Source organism: Camponotus floridanus, unplaced genomic scaffold, assembly GCF_003227725.1.
Source record: "Camponotus floridanus strain SB8 unplaced genomic scaffold, Cflo_v7.5 scaffold18, whole genome shotgun sequence".
NCBI classification, from domain to species: domain Eukaryota; kingdom Metazoa; phylum Arthropoda; class Insecta; order Hymenoptera; family Formicidae; genus Camponotus; species Camponotus floridanus.
In genome coordinates this window covers 2,512,175-2,535,231 of record NW_020229303.1, presented here as the reverse complement: position 1 = coordinate 2,535,231, position 23,057 = coordinate 2,512,175, and the positions used below count along the sequence as shown (strand labels likewise).

The 23,057-nt window shown below is 31.2% G+C and overlaps 1 protein-coding gene across 4 annotated transcripts in view; it reads right to left on the bottom strand.

The window, feature by feature from the left end:
- The window catches only part of LOC105253713 (solute carrier family 12 member 6), a 111,866-nt gene that overhangs the window by 3,665 nt on the left and 85,144 nt on the right, over nucleotides 1-23,057 (bottom strand). For all 4 annotated transcript variants that reach the window (XM_011261915.3, XM_025407505.1, XM_011261918.3 and 1 more), the window contains 8 exons: nucleotides 8,219-8,316; nucleotides 5,761-6,024; nucleotides 3,624-3,809; nucleotides 3,049-3,284; nucleotides 2,693-2,883; nucleotides 2,360-2,521; nucleotides 387-1,825; nucleotides 118-225 (listed from right to left, as the gene is read on the bottom strand). In XM_011261915.3, the coding sequence (XP_011260217.1) occupies nucleotides 118-225; nucleotides 387-1,825; nucleotides 2,360-2,521; nucleotides 2,693-2,883; nucleotides 3,049-3,284; nucleotides 3,624-3,809; nucleotides 5,761-6,024; nucleotides 8,219-8,316 (2,684 nt within the window). The remainder of the gene's footprint in view (nucleotides 1-117; nucleotides 226-386; nucleotides 1,826-2,359; nucleotides 2,522-2,692; nucleotides 2,884-3,048; nucleotides 3,285-3,623; nucleotides 3,810-5,760; nucleotides 6,025-8,218; nucleotides 8,317-23,057) is intronic.

The window sequence follows — 23,057 nt, the reverse complement described above, 5'->3', positions numbered from 1 at the left end:
ACAGACACACACCGATCAGTATCACCGTCTCTCTATGTTATTTTAGTATTACATGTATATATCTATACATATAATGCCATAAGCAGTTTTCCCCTTTGCCTCGCATGCAACACTCACCACTCCTAGCGACTGTTTCTTGTTCAATTGTAGCTCGCGTAACATCTGATTCCTCTGCTCCATGATTAGGGTACGTTCGTACGTGTACGCAGAAATATCGGTATTCGTCTATAAACAAGCGAAAACGTGGAATTTTAATTTATAAAATTAATCATGATGTCTACAAACGACAATTTTTTTTTCATTAAAAACGTTTGTTACATTGAAATTTTCAAAGAATATTAATTTCTCCCTGTATCTAAATTATATAAATTGTAGAATCAAATTACCATCTCGACGATTTCGACTTCTGCTTCGATTCTCAGGTCGTACAGAAATTTCTTCAGATCTTTCTTCATCTGTATGGAATTATCTTCCATCTGCGCGACTGTGAAAATCCTCATCTTGCAGTTTTTCCAGGTGCGATGCTGCTTCAATAAGAACGGTAGTAGCATCAGTAGACCGCCATCGTGTACTATCCACCAAACATCGATATTGCCGATTATCTTCTCGCTGGAATCTGGGAAAAAGTTGATGCCCTTGGGTACTAATAACGCCATCTTGGCAGCCTGGACGCTTCTCACGGTTTGCAGGAAGACTCGCCAGGTTCTCTCTTCCTCTGATTGCCGCCAACCGTATGGCCAACCCAATATCACTGTGTTAGGCTTCAATCCGCCTAACCCGGTAATTTGTATCAGCGAGCTTAGGCCATCGACGGCATTCTTTGCCACGAGAACGTCGACAAAACCCTTAACTTTTTCTTCAGACGCGGTCTTTTTCAAGCTCTGTTTGGCTGCCAATGCTTCGCCCGAGTTCTGTGTATAATCGCCGGCAATGCAGCTGACACTGATGGTGAGACCTTTGCCGGCCTTTAGCTGGCTAGCAAAGGCAAAAAGTTTGCGATACTTGGGCACCAGATCATCAGTGAGTTTGGCGAGGATTAGGATCTGCGGGCGCCAGTTCTTCGTGTGCGGTGGGCCCTCCTCGAGTCTAAGCAGCGAATATCTAGCGGCAGATAGCGCCAGACCGCGAATACCATCGCCCCACTCCTTTTCAGCGCCGCGATATTCGATATATTTGTAAATACAGCCGGCCATACCCATCGCTAGCAATGCGTAGTACCAACTGGTCATGAACATGATAGCAATGCAGAGTGATAAACCAAGGAACGACAAACTCCAGTGATAATACTTGAAGCGCGGTCGCCAATTGGGCGTGCGCAGCAGGGTCTGCAGTGCGCAGGCGAGGTTTACAAAGCCGTAGCACATGAGGAAGAACATGGACAGCAACGGTGCCAGGTAGTCTACGTTGCCGAGTAGGATACCACATTGGCAGATCAATATGGTGAGTATTAGGGCACGCGTAGGTTCGCCCCGACTGGAGCTGGTGGCAAACGGCGTCAGGAAAGGAATGATGCCGTCCTTAGCAATCGCCTGTAGCAGTCGTGGCGCTCCCGTCAATGATTGTAGGCCGGCGCCCAAAGTGGACAAGAAAGAACCGATCAGAATCACCCATTGATTCGGCCACGCCATATTTGCCACTACTAGCTTGCCGCCGATACTTTGACCAAACTTGTCGCGTAGTAGCAAGTTGTCAACGGTCCCGGCAAAGAGTAAGACGCTAGACAGATAGACGGTAGAAGTCGTCAGAATCGCGCAGATTGTGCCAATTGGGATGGATTTCTGGGCATCAGCTAAATCACCGGATCGATTGGAGCCCGCCATGATTCCTATAGATCATCATTAATTAATTATCATTTGTATATATAATATAATGAAAAAGAAAAAAAAATAATAATACAATATACAGGGTGTCCCATTTTAATCGATCACCCCGAATATCTTTTTTAATTTTGATCGTAGAAAAAAATGTTTCCAACAAAAGTTGCATGGCTTGAAGGAGGACATAAGATGGTGTCATTAGTTTGACATTGAAGGTCACATCCAACTTTTCAAATGGGACACCCTATATGCTTTTGCATATTCTTATAGCTCATCTAGAGAGCTTTCCAAAACACTATAATTAAGTTAGTTTTCATTAAGTACTTTCCGAATTATGAGGCTTGAAATCGTTTCTTAATTTTACATAAATCGTAAAATTATCTTGTAAAATATTCATTTTTCGATTATCCTACCTTAATACTTTTACAAAATAACGAGAGGAATCAATTAGTGTAACGAAAACACATGATTGTTTCGAGGAAAAAAATATGAAATTGTTAATTGCAAATTACGAATACGTATGACGAGATTCATTAGCTTACCTGTTACGGAAGGAAAGAATATACCGATGAGAATGGTAAAGGTCGTGGTGAGATCGACTTGAATCTGATTGTAGCTCGAACCTGACAGGACATCCATGTCCTTCGGATCGGACCCGTATGAGATTAATTGGCCCTCCTCTTGAAAATTGTCCCATATGTTCTCTGCATGTCAGAAAACGGAGGGCACATTTCAACTAATTTATCTGTCTCATATTAATTATTATACAAGACAGATAAATTATTTAAATTATATTTATATCTTATATAAATATAATTTATTATTTTTATTGTTTTTATTATTTTTATTTGATTACACAAAAATTGTAACCTTACCCAAGAAGACGCCACTGGCCAAGCCACGAATACCGTTGACAATAGTAACGTTGTTCTCGGTGTAATACGGATCACATTTACTACGGGTGTTGTTACCGCAATACATGCCATGTAAGACGCCGCTAACGTTTTTATTGCAATCCGCTAGAATGTTGATGTCCTTTAATAGTCTTCTGCCGAGTATGCACATTCTGAAACACAAATGTCGGAGTTTTACAGCGCTCAATCCTCTTTTAATTCGCTTGTCTTCTGCGAAAAATGATTTATGGATCGTCCGTACAATGTTATAATATCGCGACAATATTCTCATTATTGATAACTATGTAATACGAAAATTATCGTAATTAGTTTAGTACTTCAGAGATTCGTTGCCGTTAAAGTTCACGAAGAGTCCCACGTAAACAGCAACGATGGAGAGAATGACGCAGGCCAGTGCCACTGTAGCGAACTTGTTAACGAACTTTACGCCAACGAAGACAATTGTTCCCATTATCAGAAGCAGGCCAGTGCCATATACCCGGAAGTTGTTGTACATTATACTAGCATCCTTCGTAAAGTCACCGAATATGCTGAGTGACGGTGCCATGTAAGTCTACACAAAAGTACCGAGAAAAGATGAGTAAGGCAAGCAGATATATCCTATAATATTAAGATAAAAATTAAAGGTTAATATTAAGATGAAATATTAAAGGTTAATATTAAGATAAAAATTAAAGGTTCACCTTAATCCATAAAATATAAATGATATTTTATATTATAAGAGAAGAGATAAATCGTGCCATATTATTTGATACATGACAATTTGATTAATTTCAACAACTATGAACTATGAAACTGGTATCCTTACTTTTTTATTTTAGATATAGATGTAAATCTCAGTGCAATCAATTAAAAGATTAATTGAAGTAATGATCGATCGACAGGTACTTACGAGGACGATTTCAACCGCACCGATGATGTACATCGCAGCAGCCAAAGTAGTACCGGTGTAAAACAGCATACCTACGGCACCGCCGAATTCCGGGCCTAAGCTTCTCGATATCATGAAATAGGAACCACCGGCTGGTACCACGCCATTGGTGGCGATGGCACTCATGCTGATCGCCGTCAGCATCGTCTACGAGAAATAACTGTTTGTTACGATTCATTTTCATATTCTAGAAGCTTAATTCAGCGCGAAGTTACACATTCATCGCTCACAATTAAATTTTTAATATGTTTTTAAGGATGTTTGTACAATCCCAGCAAAAAGTAGCTGAAAATCAATATTGACGAATATATCCACTTTTGGTGTATTTTGAATAAGAAATTATGTGGAATATTACAATTTGATCTTAGCTGCAGTGTATTTTTTAATATTTATTGCGTTTTTATTGAAATATTCCGAATTTTGTTAATCGAGATGATTAACTTTTGGCAGAGAATTTCGCCTTATGACAGATACATGGCTAACTTTATTGAATTATATTTAATATCTTTTTAACCAGTTAGTACTTGTATAATATTATTTGACCGAATATTTCCTCTGTATCTAAACTTTTGTAAATTTTCAACAAATTCTGAATATTATTTCCATGTTTTTGTCATTTGAATCGACGTGGTTATAGGTTTCCCATAAGAACACATGTTAATTCGATGCAAATTAAAATCCTTATAACTTGTGAACGCTTTAGTGAATCGATTTAAAAATTGTACTAAAGATTCTAAACATATGTAAGGACATTCTGTACCATTTTCATTAAATTCTCAATATTTTTAAAATAGGTATAAAACATCCTTAAGGATGTTTTGTATGTACAATATCAGCAAAAAGTAGCTGAAAATCAATATTGACGAATATATCCACTTTTGTGTATTTTGAGAAATTTTAAGAAATTATGTGGAATATTACAATTTGATCTAGCTATAGTGCAGAGATGTATTTTTTAATATTTATTGCGTTTTTATTGAAATATTCCGAATTTTGTTAATCGAGATGATTAACTTTTGGCAGAGAATTTCGCCTTCTGACAGATACATGGCTAACTTCATTGAATTATATTTAATATCTTTTTAACCAGTTAGTACTTGTATAATATTATTTGACCAAATATTTCCTCTGTATCTAAAGTTTTGCAAATTTTCAACAAATTCTGAATATTATTTCCATGTGTTTTTGTCATTTGAATCGACGTGGTTATAGGTTTCCCATAAGAACACATGTTAATTCGATGCAAATTAAAATCCTTATAACTTGTGAACGCTTTAGTGAATCGATTTAAAAATTGTACTGAAGATTCTAAACATATGTAAGGACATTCTGTACAATTTTCATTAAATTCTCAATATTTTTAAAATAGGTACGAAACATCCTTAAGGGGATGCCGGAGTCTTGTTTTACCGATAAAATGTCATTTTATTTTTATCCGAAATCATTTCATTAATTGCATAGAATAATAAATGCTCCTCCACGATTAAAGTACATACAGAAACAAAGCGGCAACCTCCTATTTTTATGTTAAAAATTAAGAAAAAATTGAAAAATTACAGTTTTTTATCAGCTTCTGGGATGAAATCGCAACAATATTTGCTTTGTATGTACAAAATAAGATAGGTTCCCGCTAGAGATTGTATGAAGAAATATAAACTAACTTTTAGAAATGAGTTTAGAAGTCTAATGAAAAAGATTTCGATAAATCAAAATTTTTTTCATTAGGCTTCTAAACTCATTTCTAAAAGTTGGTTTATATTCCTTCATATAATCTCTAATGGGAACCTATCTTATTTTGTGCATAGAAACTGCAAAACTTTTATATTAAGCAAATATTGTTATGGCCTTTTTATGATTTTCAATTTTAAAAAATTTTTAATATAAAATCAGGAGGAATTCCTGCTTTATTTCTATATGTACTTTAATCGTGGAGAAGCATTTATTATTTTGTGCAACTAATAAAAAGATTTCGGACAAAAATGAAATATAACATTTAAAAAGAACGTTAAAACAGAACTCTGGCATCCCCTTAAGAGCAAATTTATGTGGCTAAAATTTCGATTTTTCATACAGTTACATTCTGCAAATGTATACTCACTACGCAACAGCAGCAAAGGACGATGAAGAAACCTTGAATAGCGCCAGCCGTACCAACTACCCATGTTAATCGGATAAAGAGGATTACGCCAAAGATATTTTGGATACATGGCAGATAGACGCCTATGAGGGTACCCATTCGCGCTCCACCCCCAGCAGCTGGTGCCGGTTTGCTATCAGGGTCAGTCGCAGCCGGAATCGTGTTGCTATAGTTGGCCAAGCTGTTGAGCAATGTCGAGATCCGCGGCCGATCCTCCATCTCCTCCTACGATTCAATTCGATTCTTATCCCTCGATCACACGTATAATATTGCGGATTTCAAAAATAAAATATTTTTACTTCACTCTTTCTTTTTTCTTATAACATTTTGGCCGAGTATTTTAATTTAAAAAATCTTTTGAATAAAAAAAAATAATATAATTTAAATTATAATAATTAAATTATAATAATTTAAATTATAATAATTAAATTATAATAATTAAATTATAATAAATTTTTAAATTATAATAAATATTTAAATTATAATAAATTTAAATTAAAATAATATAATTAAAAAAAAATAATATAATTTAGCTTGTGCACTATTTTTAGAAGAAGAGACATTTGAATGTTTTATTCGAAATTTGAGTGATATGGATGATCACATATTGACTTTCGCTACTTGTTATAAATATTAGACTTTGCTACTACTTTTCATTTATCTGTGTTTTCAATTTTTGTCTTCTCGCGTATAGATTTTATTAATAGAATCTAATGTAATTTTCAGATTTCTAAACCGGCAAACTATTCAATCCAGTCATCAATTCTTATCATTCACATGCTTATGATCAGAATCGCGATCCTCGCTCGCGTTGTAACCCTATATAAGCTTCTTATTATGCCAAAAAGGACGCAATCTCATTTGCAATTTTATTGATAAACTTGCGGAAAAGTGTCGCGTAACTTCGTCCGTCGAGACGCTTTTATGGAAATTGTTGGTCCTTTGTCATGTAAGTTCTCGCAACCTCGTTACGAGGATATTACGTTGTTGTTGATGTAATTTCCTGATGACTACTTCTCGAAACAGTCTGTTCTTACATACAAGAAATACAGATTCATGTACATCAAATGTGTTATTATTGTTATTATCGTAAAGAATGCCGATTTTCTTCAGAAAATTACAATAAATTATCTTTGATATCCTAATCTCTTAAATAGAATAAACAAAATATTATTCAAGAATAGGGATCTTTCTATCTTCTGCAAATAAAAAGAGCCAGCTTATTTCTCTCTCTTGAAAGATTAGTATTATTATAATTAATGATTAAATTTTCTTTGTCGGAAATTACTTTAAAAAAAAATTTAAATGCATCATAAAAATATTTGTTCATTCCCTTAAGTTTAATTTCGATAACGCCAAATGAGTTAGTTTCGATAGAACCGGAGTGCCGGGAGGGTTGAAATCGTCGTAGAGCGAATTAGCGAATTCGACGAGATATAATATTCGTTTCATGAGATTCGATGCTCGATAATGGTCCGCAATTTTGAACGGAACCGAGCACAGATAAGAAAACTGGGCCGGCAAAAGCTCCGGTTGCTCTCTTACAGTTAGAAAAATAGCAGAGTTCTTCGTTAAAATATATCGAGGAGTAAGAACGAGGACAAGAGAACAAGAAGAAAACGAAAGAACCAAAATATGCGGCTTAACTGACATTCTGAAGGAAAAATAATCCAGAAAAGAATTTTTAGTCTACGCTCGATTATGTCGCAAAATTCCTTCTTGTTTGTTCTTCCAGAATTTTGTAGTACGTACTCAGTATTATTGAAGGAAACATTTTTATTGTTTTTAAAATTTTATATATAGCTCTAATGTTTTCATATAAAAATATAATTTTATGTGATAGATATAATTTTTTGATAAAATAGAGAGAGAGAGAGAGAGAGAGAGAGAGAGAGAGAGAGAGAGAGAGAGAGAGAGAGAGAGAGAGAGAGAGGGAAGGGGAAGGACAGAATCTAATTTTGTTAACTTTTACGTGTATAAGCTCCAATTCTAATTTCGTTTATACAGATAGCTAATTTTCACAGTAATATATTCTGTTAATTAATTATTACACAGAAATGAATGTTATACACATTCGAGGTAGATAATCTCTTGGAAAGATAGTATTAAGAAAATGATTAACGTCTAATAAAATGATACATACATTGAAAGTTAATAAATTAAATCTAATATAATAATTAAATAATAAATTAAATCTAATATAATAATTAAATATAATATTACTTTTATATATATATATATATATATATATATATATATATATATATAATCTTTCTTTTAAAGCAAAATGCGAAAGTTTTCTCCTTTCCAATCTTAATTTTTAAATTAAAATATATATTATTAAAGTATATATTTAAAAATTTATTAAAAATAAACTCGTCAAGAGAGATTAATTTTATTAGACTTTTCTTGTACTTACACTGTAGAGGTACAGATTGGTCTCATATCCTGATTTTTTCTCGGAATTAGTGCTGCCGACAATAGGATCGCCATCTCCGCCTGCACCGCCTCCATCGCCTGAAAGCAAGAAAAAATGCAATTAATCATTTGCCGTTTTATTTGGATGCGAAATGCTTGTTTTAAGACTTCGGGAGAAATTATACCAGCCATCGAGAAAAATTTTAAAATTTCCATTAAAATTAATATCGAGAATGTTCTCAAGAAAATTGGCACTTTTCTTTAAAGGGAATGAAATTCCAATTACCTATTTATTGTTAGTAATTAATTTATTTTCTTTATTCCATTTCACACGATGTTGTTTGTTATGTTTTGCGGTTAATTTAGATGCAAACGTGTGTGTTGATACATATATTTTCAGTTCAATTAATTAAAAAGCCGTTCATAAAATATTTAAAGTGTTCAGAATGTTTGTAGAAAGCTGTAATATTTATAATTATCTGCTGGATGGCTTATATGTGACTCCGATTATTTTTGCAAGATTAAAAATTAGTTGTCAAAGCGTTATGGATTGATGAAATAATATAATTTTAATTTTCATAAATAAACATAGCGAGGAAAAACAAATCTTCTTCCTGTTCCAACAAATATATAATACAGATTAAATATAATATCATATAACATTAATACAATATAATATAATATACATTAATACAATATACATTAATACATTAATATAATATACATTAATACATTAATATAATATAATATAATATTACTTAATTAAAAATAAAATAAATTATATATAAAATTAAATATAATATAATAATATATATAAAATTAAATGTAATGTATACGTAATAATATTGTAGCGTAATAATATTTATATGTAATAATATTTATAATTAAATAATATTTATAATTTACAACAAAAATCAATAACATAAATTGTCACAAATAAAAAAATGTACACGCTAGCGTCAAACTATGTGTGTATTCGTAATTCATGAACAGTTTGTAAATAATGTGAAGAGAAAAACGCGTTAAATTTGCATTCGTGATTATTTGCGCTGATTCAGCAGCGAAACTGCTTCTCAAAATCAAAAGATATGAATCGTCACAAATAAATTCATTGATTTATATATAGCATTACATTATACGTGAAGATTTGTGATTATATGTCTGGCTCATGTCTGGATAGGAAAATAAGGGAGGAAAATAAAGAGATTGTCGTGATTTATCGAAATTATACAGAAGCGCCGAAATGTTTGCTGAAATATCGGGATAAATTTACGATGACGAATTACAAATCACGAATGATTAACTACGAATGATTGTCAGTAGAGACTCTATAACAGCAAACAACGAATTACATTACTATGAATTGCGAATCGTGACATGCATAATCTGACGCTAACAAAACGTTCACATTTACGTTTTCTAATCTTATACTCAGAATTATCAATGTTTAAAAAAAGACTGTATTTTACATATCTCATATATGATTTCTTATCGTTATCGTTACTTACACTTATCTATTTTATTTGATATTGATTTTGTAAATGATTTTTTACGTTATCGTTGCTTACGTCATCATTTATCTATTTTATTTTATATATTTCGTATATGATTTTTTTACGTTATCGTTGCTTACGTCATCATTTATCTATTTTATTTTATATATTTCGTACACATATATGATTTTTTTACGTTATCGTTGCTTACGTCATCATTTATCTATTTTATTTTATATATTTCGTATATGATTTCTTACGTTATCGATGTTTATGTTATGACTTATCTTATTGCTCTACATTCGGTCTTTTTCCGCGTTTTATACGCGAAAGAAATATTGAAATATAGGCGAGAATTTAACGATATTACGCCCTTAAAGGTCTAACTTCCAATATAGTATCCCACGATACAAATGGCACTAGTCCAACTGGCACGTACGATCGTTAATCGACCTGACAGAATTTTTATCAACGCCAATTCAGAACCCGTCTCGTGAGGAGAGCTCTAGTCTCTCGGCCCATTTATCTCTCTCAGCGAATCTCGACTCTTTTTTGGTATTCTATGATGTTCATTTTCTAATAGAAAAATATTTTTTTATTCAATTCGTGTACCAAGCTGCTCAAATATAAAATTTATCCTAAGTTTTGTGATTATTTGTTTCTCAAAATTAATGCTTCCTTTTTTAAAAATATAGATAAATATTCAAGTTATGAATTAATAAAGAAAGAAAATTTGCAGATATATTTTGATAAATTCACATCATTCAAATATAAATTTGAGCAAGAGAGACAAATATTTTTTCAGAACTTTAAAATACAATCATCAAAATATTTAATATCAAATATACATGTATAATATTTGGAAAAGTGTATATAAAAATTAATGTATAAAATATATATATTACGTGAAAAAGAGAAAGAAACATAAAAAATATTTTTTCTCTTCAATAATATTCACAAATATAAATATTATTCTCGGAAGTTACGAATTTTCATACAATTTATCGTACAATATTTAAGCAATTTTTCATCCGTTAATGCGGGAAGAATGATGATGAAGAAAAAGAACGGGCAAAGGAAGACTAAGAGGATAGCGAAGCGGATTACGCGTTCTTACGTCATCGACGAAGGGCCGTGCTTGACAGTCGTGAGAGAAGGCTCTTCTTACCCTTGTCTACTTGAAAAGCTTCAACGTGACATATCAGAGCCGCGAATTTCACTCGTAATCCATTTCCGTGGCCGGCGCGAATAACGTTACGAGTAAAATGCATTACGCGATAGATATTACGCGATCAATGTAAACAAGACAATAACTCTTAGTCGACATATTTATAGTCGACAGTTTTCCCGATATACGGATCGTAATTCGCGAATTAAACGATACTTTTTGTAGAATGTCCGATATTTTTTATGATTATACCGTATGTGACATCGAAAAAATATATATATATCTAGAAATATTTATAGCGCAGATGTGTTTAACGTTCGGAAAATTGAGTTATTCCTTAGCGTGATCATAATCTTATCAGTCTTGTATATCGAAGATATATTTTCTTATTCTATAAAGATGAGCGGATAATTGAAATCTTCGAAAAACAGGGCATCCGCGACGATTTTTTTATTGATAGAATTCAATACAACTGCATCAAATTTTTTAATTATTATTATTTTATTATGATTGTGATATAAGCCACAAAAATTAATATAAATATAAATGAATATAAATAAGGTAAATATTATTATAATTTAAATTAATATAAATATATAAATTAATTTTATATATAATTTAATATATTATATATATAGGATGTTTCATAAGTGGTGGGCAAAATTTCAGAAATGGATTCCTCATGCTTAGAGAAGAAAAAAAGTTAATCAACAAATGTAACAAAATGTAATACAAAATTATGTGACAGAAGGTGGACATATTGAACACTTCCTCTAATTGTCCAAAATCTTAATAACTCAAAAACTAATCATTTCCGGATCTATATTGATTAATTTTTTTTCTTCTCTAAGCATAAGGAATCCATTCCTGAAATTTTGCCCACTACTTGAAACACCCTGTATATATATATATATATATATATATATATATATATATAATATTATATATAATTTAATATATTAATTTAAATTAATATAGTAAATATTATTAGAAAAATAAATATTAATAGAGAAATAAGCAAAAACACGATGAAATATGTATTATTAAGATCTATCAAACGCGTCATCTTGTAATGATATTATTAACGACTTTATCAACGAATAAATTTTATTATTAGAAAAGCATTGTTCCATTTACGATCTGAGTTATCGCGCGCAATTTCTGCTAGTTTTATCGGCGATGTAACGTAACGGAAAAACGGTAGAAGTACGAGAGCGACGCGAAGTAGGTCGATGGTTTCTCGACGTGTGTGATGCAATGCCAAGGCTTTCTCATGTAGAGAAAAGTAGATACAGTAGACGCATAACAAAGAGAAGCATGCAGATAATGTAGGAGGATAGGACGCATCCGAGGGGAAAAATGTGTCACAATTATTATTGAATATTTCTTGACTGTCATCTACCGCCCGCGTTCATTCCCCTTATCTTGATATTTCGAGAACCGCGGACTTCCCGTTTTTTTCCCCCCATGTCCAAGCGAACTTTATTACGCTCTGTCGCCAGAAACCGCATATTTCGCTCGCGAATTCCACGCAAGTAACAAATCCCAGGATAATTGCGTCAACGGTGACAGGATCTCGATCGGAATCCTGCGAGAGCGACGTGACCGAAAAGGAGATGCGCGTGGAATCCGGAAAATCGCTTTCGTGTTTCGTTTCTAAAGCCGGGACGAGTATAAAATAAATAAAAACAAAAATAAAAATAGTCATCTCAATATTAATCTCTAATATTTTTTTTTTTAGATATCTTGAATCATTTTTTCATTTGTTTGATATTCATTTTCAATACTTCTCTAAATAGAAACTGTTTACATTTTTATTATTTAACCTTTTCGTACCTCCAGCTTTCCCAAAAGAGATGTGTTTCATATGAAGACAATTTTATAGATTTTACAGATTTTTTAGACAATTTTATAGATTTATAGATTTTATAAATATATTTTATTTTAATTAAATTTTACTGTAAACATTACATTTCAAAGTGCGCGATTTTTTTACATATAGCTTGAACCTTCTTCTTTAAAATAAGCCGAGGTAAAAATCGATAGGATTATTTGTTTAAACGTTATAATTTTTTTTTCATAGGTGAAACATATACAGGGTGACCCATTTTAACTTAGGCAGCCAAATAACTCGAAAAATAAGCACACTACGAAAAAATGGTTAGAATCAAAATTTCGTCAGTTAAAGGGGGACATACAATGACGTTAAAATCAGCCCCCCCACCCCTCCCCCTGGGCGGTGAGGGGGGGCAAGTTTGAAATCTTAAATGGAACCCCCTATTTTTCATTGCATATTCTTGTAGCTTATCTCGAGAGCTTTCCAAAACACTATAATTAAGTACCTTTTTATTAAGTACTTTTTGAGTTATAAGGCTTGAAATAATTTCTTAATTTTACATAAACCATAAAAGATCTAGTAAACCATTCATTTTTCGATTATCTTACCTTCATACTTTTATGTACAAAATAATGAGAGGAATCAATTGATGTAAAGAAAACACATAGTTGTTTCTAAGAAAAAATATGTAATTTGCAATTAACAATTCCATATTTTTTCTTAAAAACAACTGTACGTTTTCTTTACACCAATTGATTCCTCTCATTATTTTGTACATAAAAGTATGAAGGTAAGATAATCGAAAAATGAATGGTTTACTAGATATTTTATGGTTTTTTATGTAAAATTAAGAAATTATTTTAAGCCTTATAACTCAAAAAGTACTTAATAAAAAGGTACTTAATTATAGTGTTTTGGAATATGCAATGAAAAATAGGGGGTTCCATTTAAGATTTTAAACTTGCCCCCCCTCACCGCCGAGGGGGGGGGTGGGGGGGCTGATTTTAACGTCATTGTACGTCCCCCTCGAAATGACGAAATTTTGATTCTAACCATTTTTTCGTAGTGTGCTTATTTTTCGAGTTATTTGGCTGCCTAAGTTAAAATGGGTCACCCTGTATATCCCGGAGGTACGAAAGGGTTAAATGGAATATTGAAGATTATAGGAGCATCTAATTTCACTTAAACATCGATATTAAAATCGCAATATATTATGGATTTACTATCGTTATTCAAATATCTCGAAATCGTGTTTCAATATTTCACGAAATTAGTATTAAAGTTTTTTATTCGAACATATTGTTTTATTATGTGCAATAATATAAATATAGCGATTCGTAAAAAATACAGCGAGGGATTAATATCGTCTCGCGTAATATGCAATTATATATGCGATACTTCAAATCACATTACTTCCGCTCTTCTATCGTTCTTCAATCTAATTAAGAGCTTTTCATACGCAAAAGAATAAAACGGTACGAATATTTTAATGAATAAAGGAGGCTTTGCGCGCACGCAAAGTAGTGTTTGACGCGTGCATTAATTTTTAATTACTATCAGCAATCTATATAAAAGAAGTTTATGCGTTTAATAAAAAAAAAAAAGTTTGATCGTTATATTTCTATGCTAAAAAATTTTCCGATGCGTTGATCAAAGAACGGAAGGGTGGAACGAACGGGGAAGAAAAAGGGAGACAAGAGAAAGAAAAGAGAGAAATGTCATTTTTCTGTGGGCAAATACGATAAGAAGAAATATATCGCAAATAAATACACGTGTTCTCTCGATAGAACTGCATTTCTTTGACGGATGCTGCGAGCGAACGCTTGCAACGACGCCGATAGTGCTGTCACGAAAAATGGAATTTTCTTTCGGGAATATTTCCTGAGGTTCTCTCTTCTACGGGATGTCACACATAGAGTTTGAGTGTAAGAGTTTTCATCGACTAGTGGAGAAAAAGATCCTTAATAAAGAATAAGTTGCCGTAAAAAATTCGATTCGATTTTTCACGTGTTTTCCGCCCTTTATTAAAGTTCATTTTAAAAAATCACTCCAAAAATACAGAATATCTAGAAAAATTAAATAATAAATATTATCAGTATTTCACGTAAATCTGCATCGAGTATGTCAAATATTTTCTGATTTCTTGTTTAATTTACAGGTTTATATACGCTCGTGCATTATATATATGAGCGAATAATTATGATTAATTATGTCATTTAATATACTCATCTATGCGACACGCTCTATTAAAACACATGTGCAACACGAATGTGAACCTGGTCATTTAAACACATGTGTAATACGAACGTGAATCTGGTCAAGATAATTAAGGTTATTAAATGGATTATTCCTAAAATCAATTCCAACAATTAGAGACAAACAGAACAAGAATTTACGATTCCGAACCGAAAATTTCATGAGATTGCGGTCATAAGTCTCCTTCGTGACCAGATCATAATGATAATCGTAATATTTTATTAATGGGACTAACGTGCACATTGTGCGAACAAATGATCATAAAACTTGAAAGATCGTAAATCTTTCAACGATTGTCAATATCAGGTTGCACGATTGATGACTTATCATCGTAACATATAGACCTCGTAAATCGCTGTAATAAAATTTTCCTTGTAGAAGAGAATTAAGAAATAGTAGAATCAATAAAAAATCAATCGTGCATGCAGCAATATTAAAATTTTAATAAAATTTTAATATATATCATTAGAATCTAACAATAAATAATAATAAGTTAATCATTTTTTTCAACAAATTTCTTTTATTTAAAAATATATAATAAAAAATCTGTTTGTCTGAAAATTTTAAACATTTCGCACACATGATATTGGAATTAATTTTTCATTTTTAACTTCAGCGTGATTTTCTTAATATAAATCTAAGAAATATAAAGAATGAAAAACCTTACCACAAATATCGAATGTTTAAGTGCAAAAGTTTTTTACAACAAATGGATTAAATTATAATTCAAATTTAATATATAATTTTTTTTTTAAAGTGCACAGGAGATTAATGAAAAACTTTAGATAAATTATTAAATTAAATATATTATTTAATTTAATATAATTAATATATTATTTATATATTAAATTAAATATATTATTTAATTTAATATAATTAATATATTATTTATATATTAAATTAAATATATTATTTAATTTAATATAATTATTAAATATATAAATTTTGTAGCAAATGCGTTAACTAAAATTAATTAAACTACGGCGATAAAGATGCGGGAAATGACGAAACTTAACAGTTGCAAAAGTGGAGCAGCTAGTTGTGGTGAGAAGGGATATGGAGTTGGGTAAGAAAAGCCGCGTAAAGGAACTGGAGCGGGACACGAGTGTCATGTCTGGAAAATAGAAACTCCGCTTTTGTGCTTGCACGCGCGGAATTTGTCAAAAGCTGTCAAGTTCGGACCAATCTCGTGGCGGGAATTAACGAGAACCGGACTTCAATTGTCCGGCACAACGCCGATGCAATTCCGACGCAAGATGATCCTCTCACTCTCGAAGAGCTGTTCTCTTTTGGTCGCATTGTATAAGACCGCGTTCTCTATTACAATCTTCATTCGTTTGCAATTTATTCCCGGTAACGTGATTCCCTAGATAACAAATATTTTTCACTTTTAATTTTTTTCACTTACATATACGTGGCAAATAGGCTTCAATTATTTAATAGAAATAATACACGCGTCAATTATTAATTTATCGCAAATTATTTATTATTGTATGTATATTTTTTTCCATAATTCTTTATTTCCTCCCGATTTAATTATTTTCTGCATCACAAAGGTTAATTTGTTTCCTTTGTGATGGAGCCTGGGATAATGCATCGTGACGTAAATCGAAATTGCGGCTCGCCTTTTGCATGCCGCTGCGAAAATTAACGGCTCAGATACACGACAGAAGAGACGACAGTGTCTGGTGAAGACAGATCGGTTTACGACGCCAGCGAGAGATATAGCATTCACCCTTCTTTTCCGTAAAATAATACATGAGATCGCGTGTCTTCTATCTCTGATAATAGTCCGTATCGACGTTATCACATTATCGCGAAAGTAAATGCATCTCTTTTCTCACGGAATGTTTGGCGGATGCATCTTTTGCGCAAAAGATTTCTTCACAGAGATTTTACATTTTTCGTGCCATTCTTTCGAATTGCTCGATAATACACTGAGAAAAAAATCTGGTTGCATTCATTAGAATTCTGGTTGATTCAACCAGTATGTATGTTGGAAAATGGACGAATCAGAATTCTTGTAAAAATTACCAGATGAATCTGATTAATTTCTTCCTCCCTCCCTTAATTTTATCAAATTTTCTGGTTAACAATACCCACCAGCATTAAGTCGTCTAAAATTTTTTCCATCTCTCAAAAGTCTGTTTAATATTCTGAATTCCAACAAGATTATTGGATAAATTCAATCCAGATCATTGAATAAATTATTTTAAATTCGATTTGTTAGAAATTAAACTGATAAACAGTGATGCAAGAAGAGGATGCAGCTCAAACACACACAATCAGAGAGCTAGCGTCGTATTTCTGGCACTACTGCTCGTGAGAGAAAAAAAAATATATTTTGGATTTAATATTAATACTAGTTCTTTATATACATTTCATGGCAAATATTGAATACGAGTTAAATTAAGAAGCAAGCAAAGAAATTAATGTAACATGAAATTTTATAGATCCAACCAGAAAATACTAATCAAATCCTTATAATAAAATCTATTAAACGTTCTAGTTATAAAAAATCGAGTCTTATCACGATAATTAGAAATTCTTGTTTGATTTAACCAAAATGCCTTCAATTAACTACGTCTTGTTGGTACAATCAAACAATTTTTTTCAGTGTGTGCTACAAGTTTTATCGAATCTTATTTACATTACGGTGAAATAATTGGGACTGAGAGGGAAAATTTGGAGAAATACTCAATTATAGAGAATTTTTGGAAAATTATATTTAGAATTACTAATTTAAAATTACACTGAGAAAAAAATCTAGTTGCATTCATTAGAATTCTGGTTGATTCAACCAGTATGTTTGTTGAAAAATGGACGAATCAGAATTCTTGTAAAAATTACCAGATGAATCTGATTAATTTCTTCCTGTTCAATTTATCAAATTTTCTTAATAATATTAAACTCTCCAGCATCAAGTCGTCTAAAATTTTTTCCATCTCTCAAAAGTCTGTTTAATATTCTGAATTCTAACAAGATTATTGGATAAATTCAATCCAGATCATTGAATAAATTATTTTAAATTCGGTTTGTTAGAAATTAAACTGATAAACAGTGATGCAAGAAGAGGATGCAGCTCAAACACACACAATCAGAGAGCTAGCGTCCTATTTCTGGCTACTATTGCTCGTAAGAGAAAAAAAATATACTTTGGATTTAATGTTAATACTAATTCTTTATATACATTTCATGACAAATATTGAATATGAGTTAAGTTAAGAAGCAAGCAAAGAAATTAATGTAACAAGAAATTTTATAGATCCAACCAAAAAATACTAACCAAATCCTTATAATAAAATCTATTAAACGTTCTAGTTATAAAAAATCGAATCTTATCACGATAACTAGAAATTCTTGTTTGATTTAACCAAAATGCCTTCAATCAACTACGTCTTGTTGGTACAATCAAACGATTTTTTTCAGTGTGTGCTACAAGTTTTATCGAATCTTATTTACATTACGGTGAAATAATTGGGACTGAAAGGGAAAATTTGGAGAAATACTCAATTATAGAGAATTTTTGGAGAATTATATTTAGAATTACTAATTTAAAATTACACTGAGAAAAAAATCTGGTTGCATTCATTAGAATTCTGGTTGATTCAACCAGTATGTTTGTTGAAAAATGGACGAATCAGAATTCTTGTAAAAATTACCAGATGAATCTGATTAATTTCTTCCTGTTAAATTTATCAAATTTTCTGGTTAATAATATTAATCTTTCCAGCATCAAGTCGTCTAAAATTTTTTCCATCTCTCAAAAGTCTGTTTAATATTCTGAATTCCAACAAGATTATTGGATAAATTCAATCCAGATCATTGAATAAATTATTTTAAATTCGGTTTGTTAGAAATTAAACTGATAAACAGTGATGCAAGAAGAGGATGCAGCTCAAACACACACAATCAGAGAGCTAGCGTCCTATTTCTGGCATTACTGCTCATAAAAGAAAAAAAGTATACTTTGGATTTAATGTTAATACTAGTTTTTCATATACATTTCATGGCAAATATTGAATACGAGTTAAATTAAGAAGTAAGCAAAGAAATTAATGGAACAAGAAATTTTATAGATCCAACCAGAAAATACTAACCAAATCCTTCTGTGTACGATATATTTTTAAAACGTTTGCTCTATTTACACTTGACACATAATAAATAAAATCTCTTGTACAAAATTTTCTTTCCCTTCACATCTAAAAACGTTAAACCTGCTGCCTTTGAGCGGGAACTTAATAGCCGTCTATTACCTGCGATTAAACTGACAGGTAATTATGCATGCATCGGTGCGCAAGATCCGTTTGGCTCGAACTGGATACACTTGAATGACCCAAACGAGAATCGGGAAAATCAGGCTAATGAACAATCTTAACTAACGACGTTAATTAAGAACAATACGTTGTCTTCTGTAATTTTTCCTCAAGAGATGGCCTCTCGAAACTCGCGATCGACATAATTGTATCCGTTCGATATTCTAAGAGCACGATCTACCTTTCGGAAACTTAGTCCTCTCCTCTCTCGCGAACTTCAATAAAACATGAAGTTATTACCTTTCGCAGAAATTATCAATTAAATAAATTGGACTAGAGAGCTATGAATATATAATTTATATCTAGTAAATCGAGAGGAGAAAGATACACACCCACGTGTCCGAAAGTCAAAGATGTAAAGCACAAGAGACCGAAAATTCGCGAATATCATTGAACATCGTCCAATTAGATTCAAAATGTTTGCGCTTTACAGGGAAATAAAACTTTGAAATATCATAAATTTAAGTTATATAAATGCCTCAATTACTCGCGTCTGAGAAACGTTGCTCGAGTCCCATGGACGACCGTGCCTACCTACATTTCAATTTCATAAAAAATTCCATTTCTCGACGCTCGTAAATAAAGTTAAACAGACGTGGGGAGTACATTTCGACGTCGGCCGCCGAATTGAATTTCATATTTCAACCTTACGGCAATTACTGGACCATACAGTACTTTATCGAGTGGGCAGCAGCTGGCGATTATTGGCCATCGATTGATTTATATCCCCCAGATGGCATGTGTATTTTTGTTCGCACGTACGACATTACGTGTCTTAAACGACGTTTTGCACTTTATACGATAAGGAAAGAGAAGGATGGAATTGTAGATTATTGCGCGAGAAAATATATCCGAGTTGGTCGCGCTTAAAAATTTGTAATTGTAACATTTTATTTATCTACCAATAATTATATTCATGGTAACGTCATAAAATAATAATAATAACATCAATAAAATAACTTTTTATTATTTTTATTTCATTTTATAGAAGAGAATATATTCTTTGTATTTTGCCTAGTCTATCAATGTTTATTTCTATAGCCGTTAAATATATATTGAACTTCTCTGTATATCAGTAAACGTCATTTAATTTTGATACACGATTGAATGAGTAATAAGCGATTGTGCAAACAACAACACGGTTAACGATCGGCAGGGTTTGCATCTAGACTATATGTCGTGTTAGCTTTGGCTAGCTTATAAGTCGCAAAGTTAACAACGAATTTAGTTAACTCGCTTGCTAAAGTTGACATTTATATTTAATATTAAGTTATCACGACGACAATTAAGTCTCTTTGCATCGGAAATTGTCGCGACAAATGAATTTTAGCAGTATATTTAAAGCATTTCCCCTTCTGTCAATTATCACCTTTTTTCTCTCTTATTTAGATTTAACAAAGATTAAAATTCACAGTTCTGGATAATTCAAATCCTGATATAAATTAATTTTTTGATATAAATAATTTTTAATTAACTGATATAAACAATTTATAATTAATTTTCTCTCAATACTGACGTAAATTAATCTTCAATACTACTTCAATAATATTACTAATACTATTTCAATATTAATATAAATATAACCTTCAACAATATAATTTTCAATACTAATACATAATATATTAAACTTTTTTCTCTCTTATTTAGATTCAACAAAGATTAAAATTCACAGTTCTGGATGATTCAAATACTGATATAAATTAATTTTCTGATATAAATAATTTATAATTAACTGATATAAATAATTTATAATTAATTTTCTTTTAATACTGACATAAATTAATCTTCAATTCTACTTCAATAATATTACTTCAATAATACTACTTCAAATACTAATTCAAATCCTGATATAAATTAATTTTCTGATATAAATAATTTTTAATTAACTGACATAAACAATTTATAATTAATTTTCTCTCAATACTGACATAAATTAATCTTCAATATTACTTCAATAATATTACTAATACTACTTCAATATTAATATAAATATAACTTTCAACAATATAATTTTCAATACTAATACATAATATACTCTTCAATACTAATACATAATATATTAAACTTTTTTCTCTCTTATTTAGATTCAACAAAGATTAAAATTCACAGTTCTGGATGATTCAAATTCTGATATAAATTAATTTTCTGATATAAATAATTTTTAATTAACTGATATAAATAATTTATAATTAATTTTCTCTGAATACTGATATCAATCTTCAATACTACTTCGACAATATTACTAATACTACTTCAGTACTAATATAAATATAATCTTCAACAATATACTCTTCAACACTAATACATAATATACTCAAATTTTTTCTCTTTTATTTAAGATTCAACAAAGATTAAAATTCACAGTTCTGGATGATTCAAATACTGATATAAATTAATTTTCTGATATAAATAATTTATAATTAACTGATATAAATAAAAATTTATAAAATAACTTTATGTCGCTAGTCAGATAATCCAAGGATCATTGAAAAAAATGTAGTTGACCAAACTAGCCAGAAATTTGTTTATTAATACGACGTTTCGACCATATGGTTGTGGTCCTTATCAAGTATATACTGGAAAGATTTATAAATAAATTAAAACAATTAATTTTCGGTTTGAATGATATAACAAGCACAACGAAATAAAGTGTGATCAATTTTATCAATGTAATAATAATCAGGAGACAGGCTTCACACTTTATTTCGTTGTGCTTGTTATATCATTCAAACCGAAAATTAATTGTTTTAATTTATTTATAAATCTTTCCAGTATATACTTGATAAGGACCACAACCATATGGTCGAAACGTCGTATTAATAAACAAATTTCTGGCTAGTTTGGTCGACTACATTTTTTTCAACGATCCTTGATATAAATAATTTATAATTAATTTTCTTTCAATACTGACATAAATTAATCTTCAATTCTACTTCAATAATATTACTAATACTACTTCAGTACTAATATAAATATAATCTTCAATACTAATATATAATATACTCAAATTTTTTCTCTCTTATTTAAGATTCAACAAAGATTAAAATTCACAGTTCTGGATGATTCAAATACTGATATAAATTAATTTTCTATATATAATTTATAATTAATTTTCTCTCAATATTGATATAAATTAATCTTCAATACTACTTCAATACTAATATAAATTAAGAACTGTTATTTGTAGGAGAATATACGTAGTATACTAATAAATTCTCTAAAAATGATAGGCATTAAAGTTACATCATGCAAGATTATCGGGAATAACTGCACGGATTATGTCCGACATTTGTTCCAATCGAAGAATGGCGACTAACGGCGGGAGAGATGAAATTTAAATAATCGGCAATTACGAGTCAGCGAAGCGTGAATTTCGCGCGGAAACGCAACCACCCGTTTGAGCGCACCCACGCTATGCCAACGTAATTCTCCGATGCATGACGCCGTTGCCGCAGCATCCGAAATCTGATACTGCGGCGAGCGACAATCGAGAAACTATGCGTTAACGTAGGATGTGCATACATGCGTAATTATTGGCCGTAAACTGCCGATCGTTTCAACTTCGCGGAAAACCAACGAGATTAATTTCGAATGTATTTTCGGCGAAATTTGTTTAGAATCGGAATTCATCTCTCGAGTAATTTTAATCGAGAAACCCGATGGGAGGGCTCCATTTAATTATTCCTGATCATTTGAATTTTTGTCATTTCTCTAAAATGTATAACGCAAGAGTAGAAGAGAAATCAGTCTTTCGCGCGATTTAAAGAAAT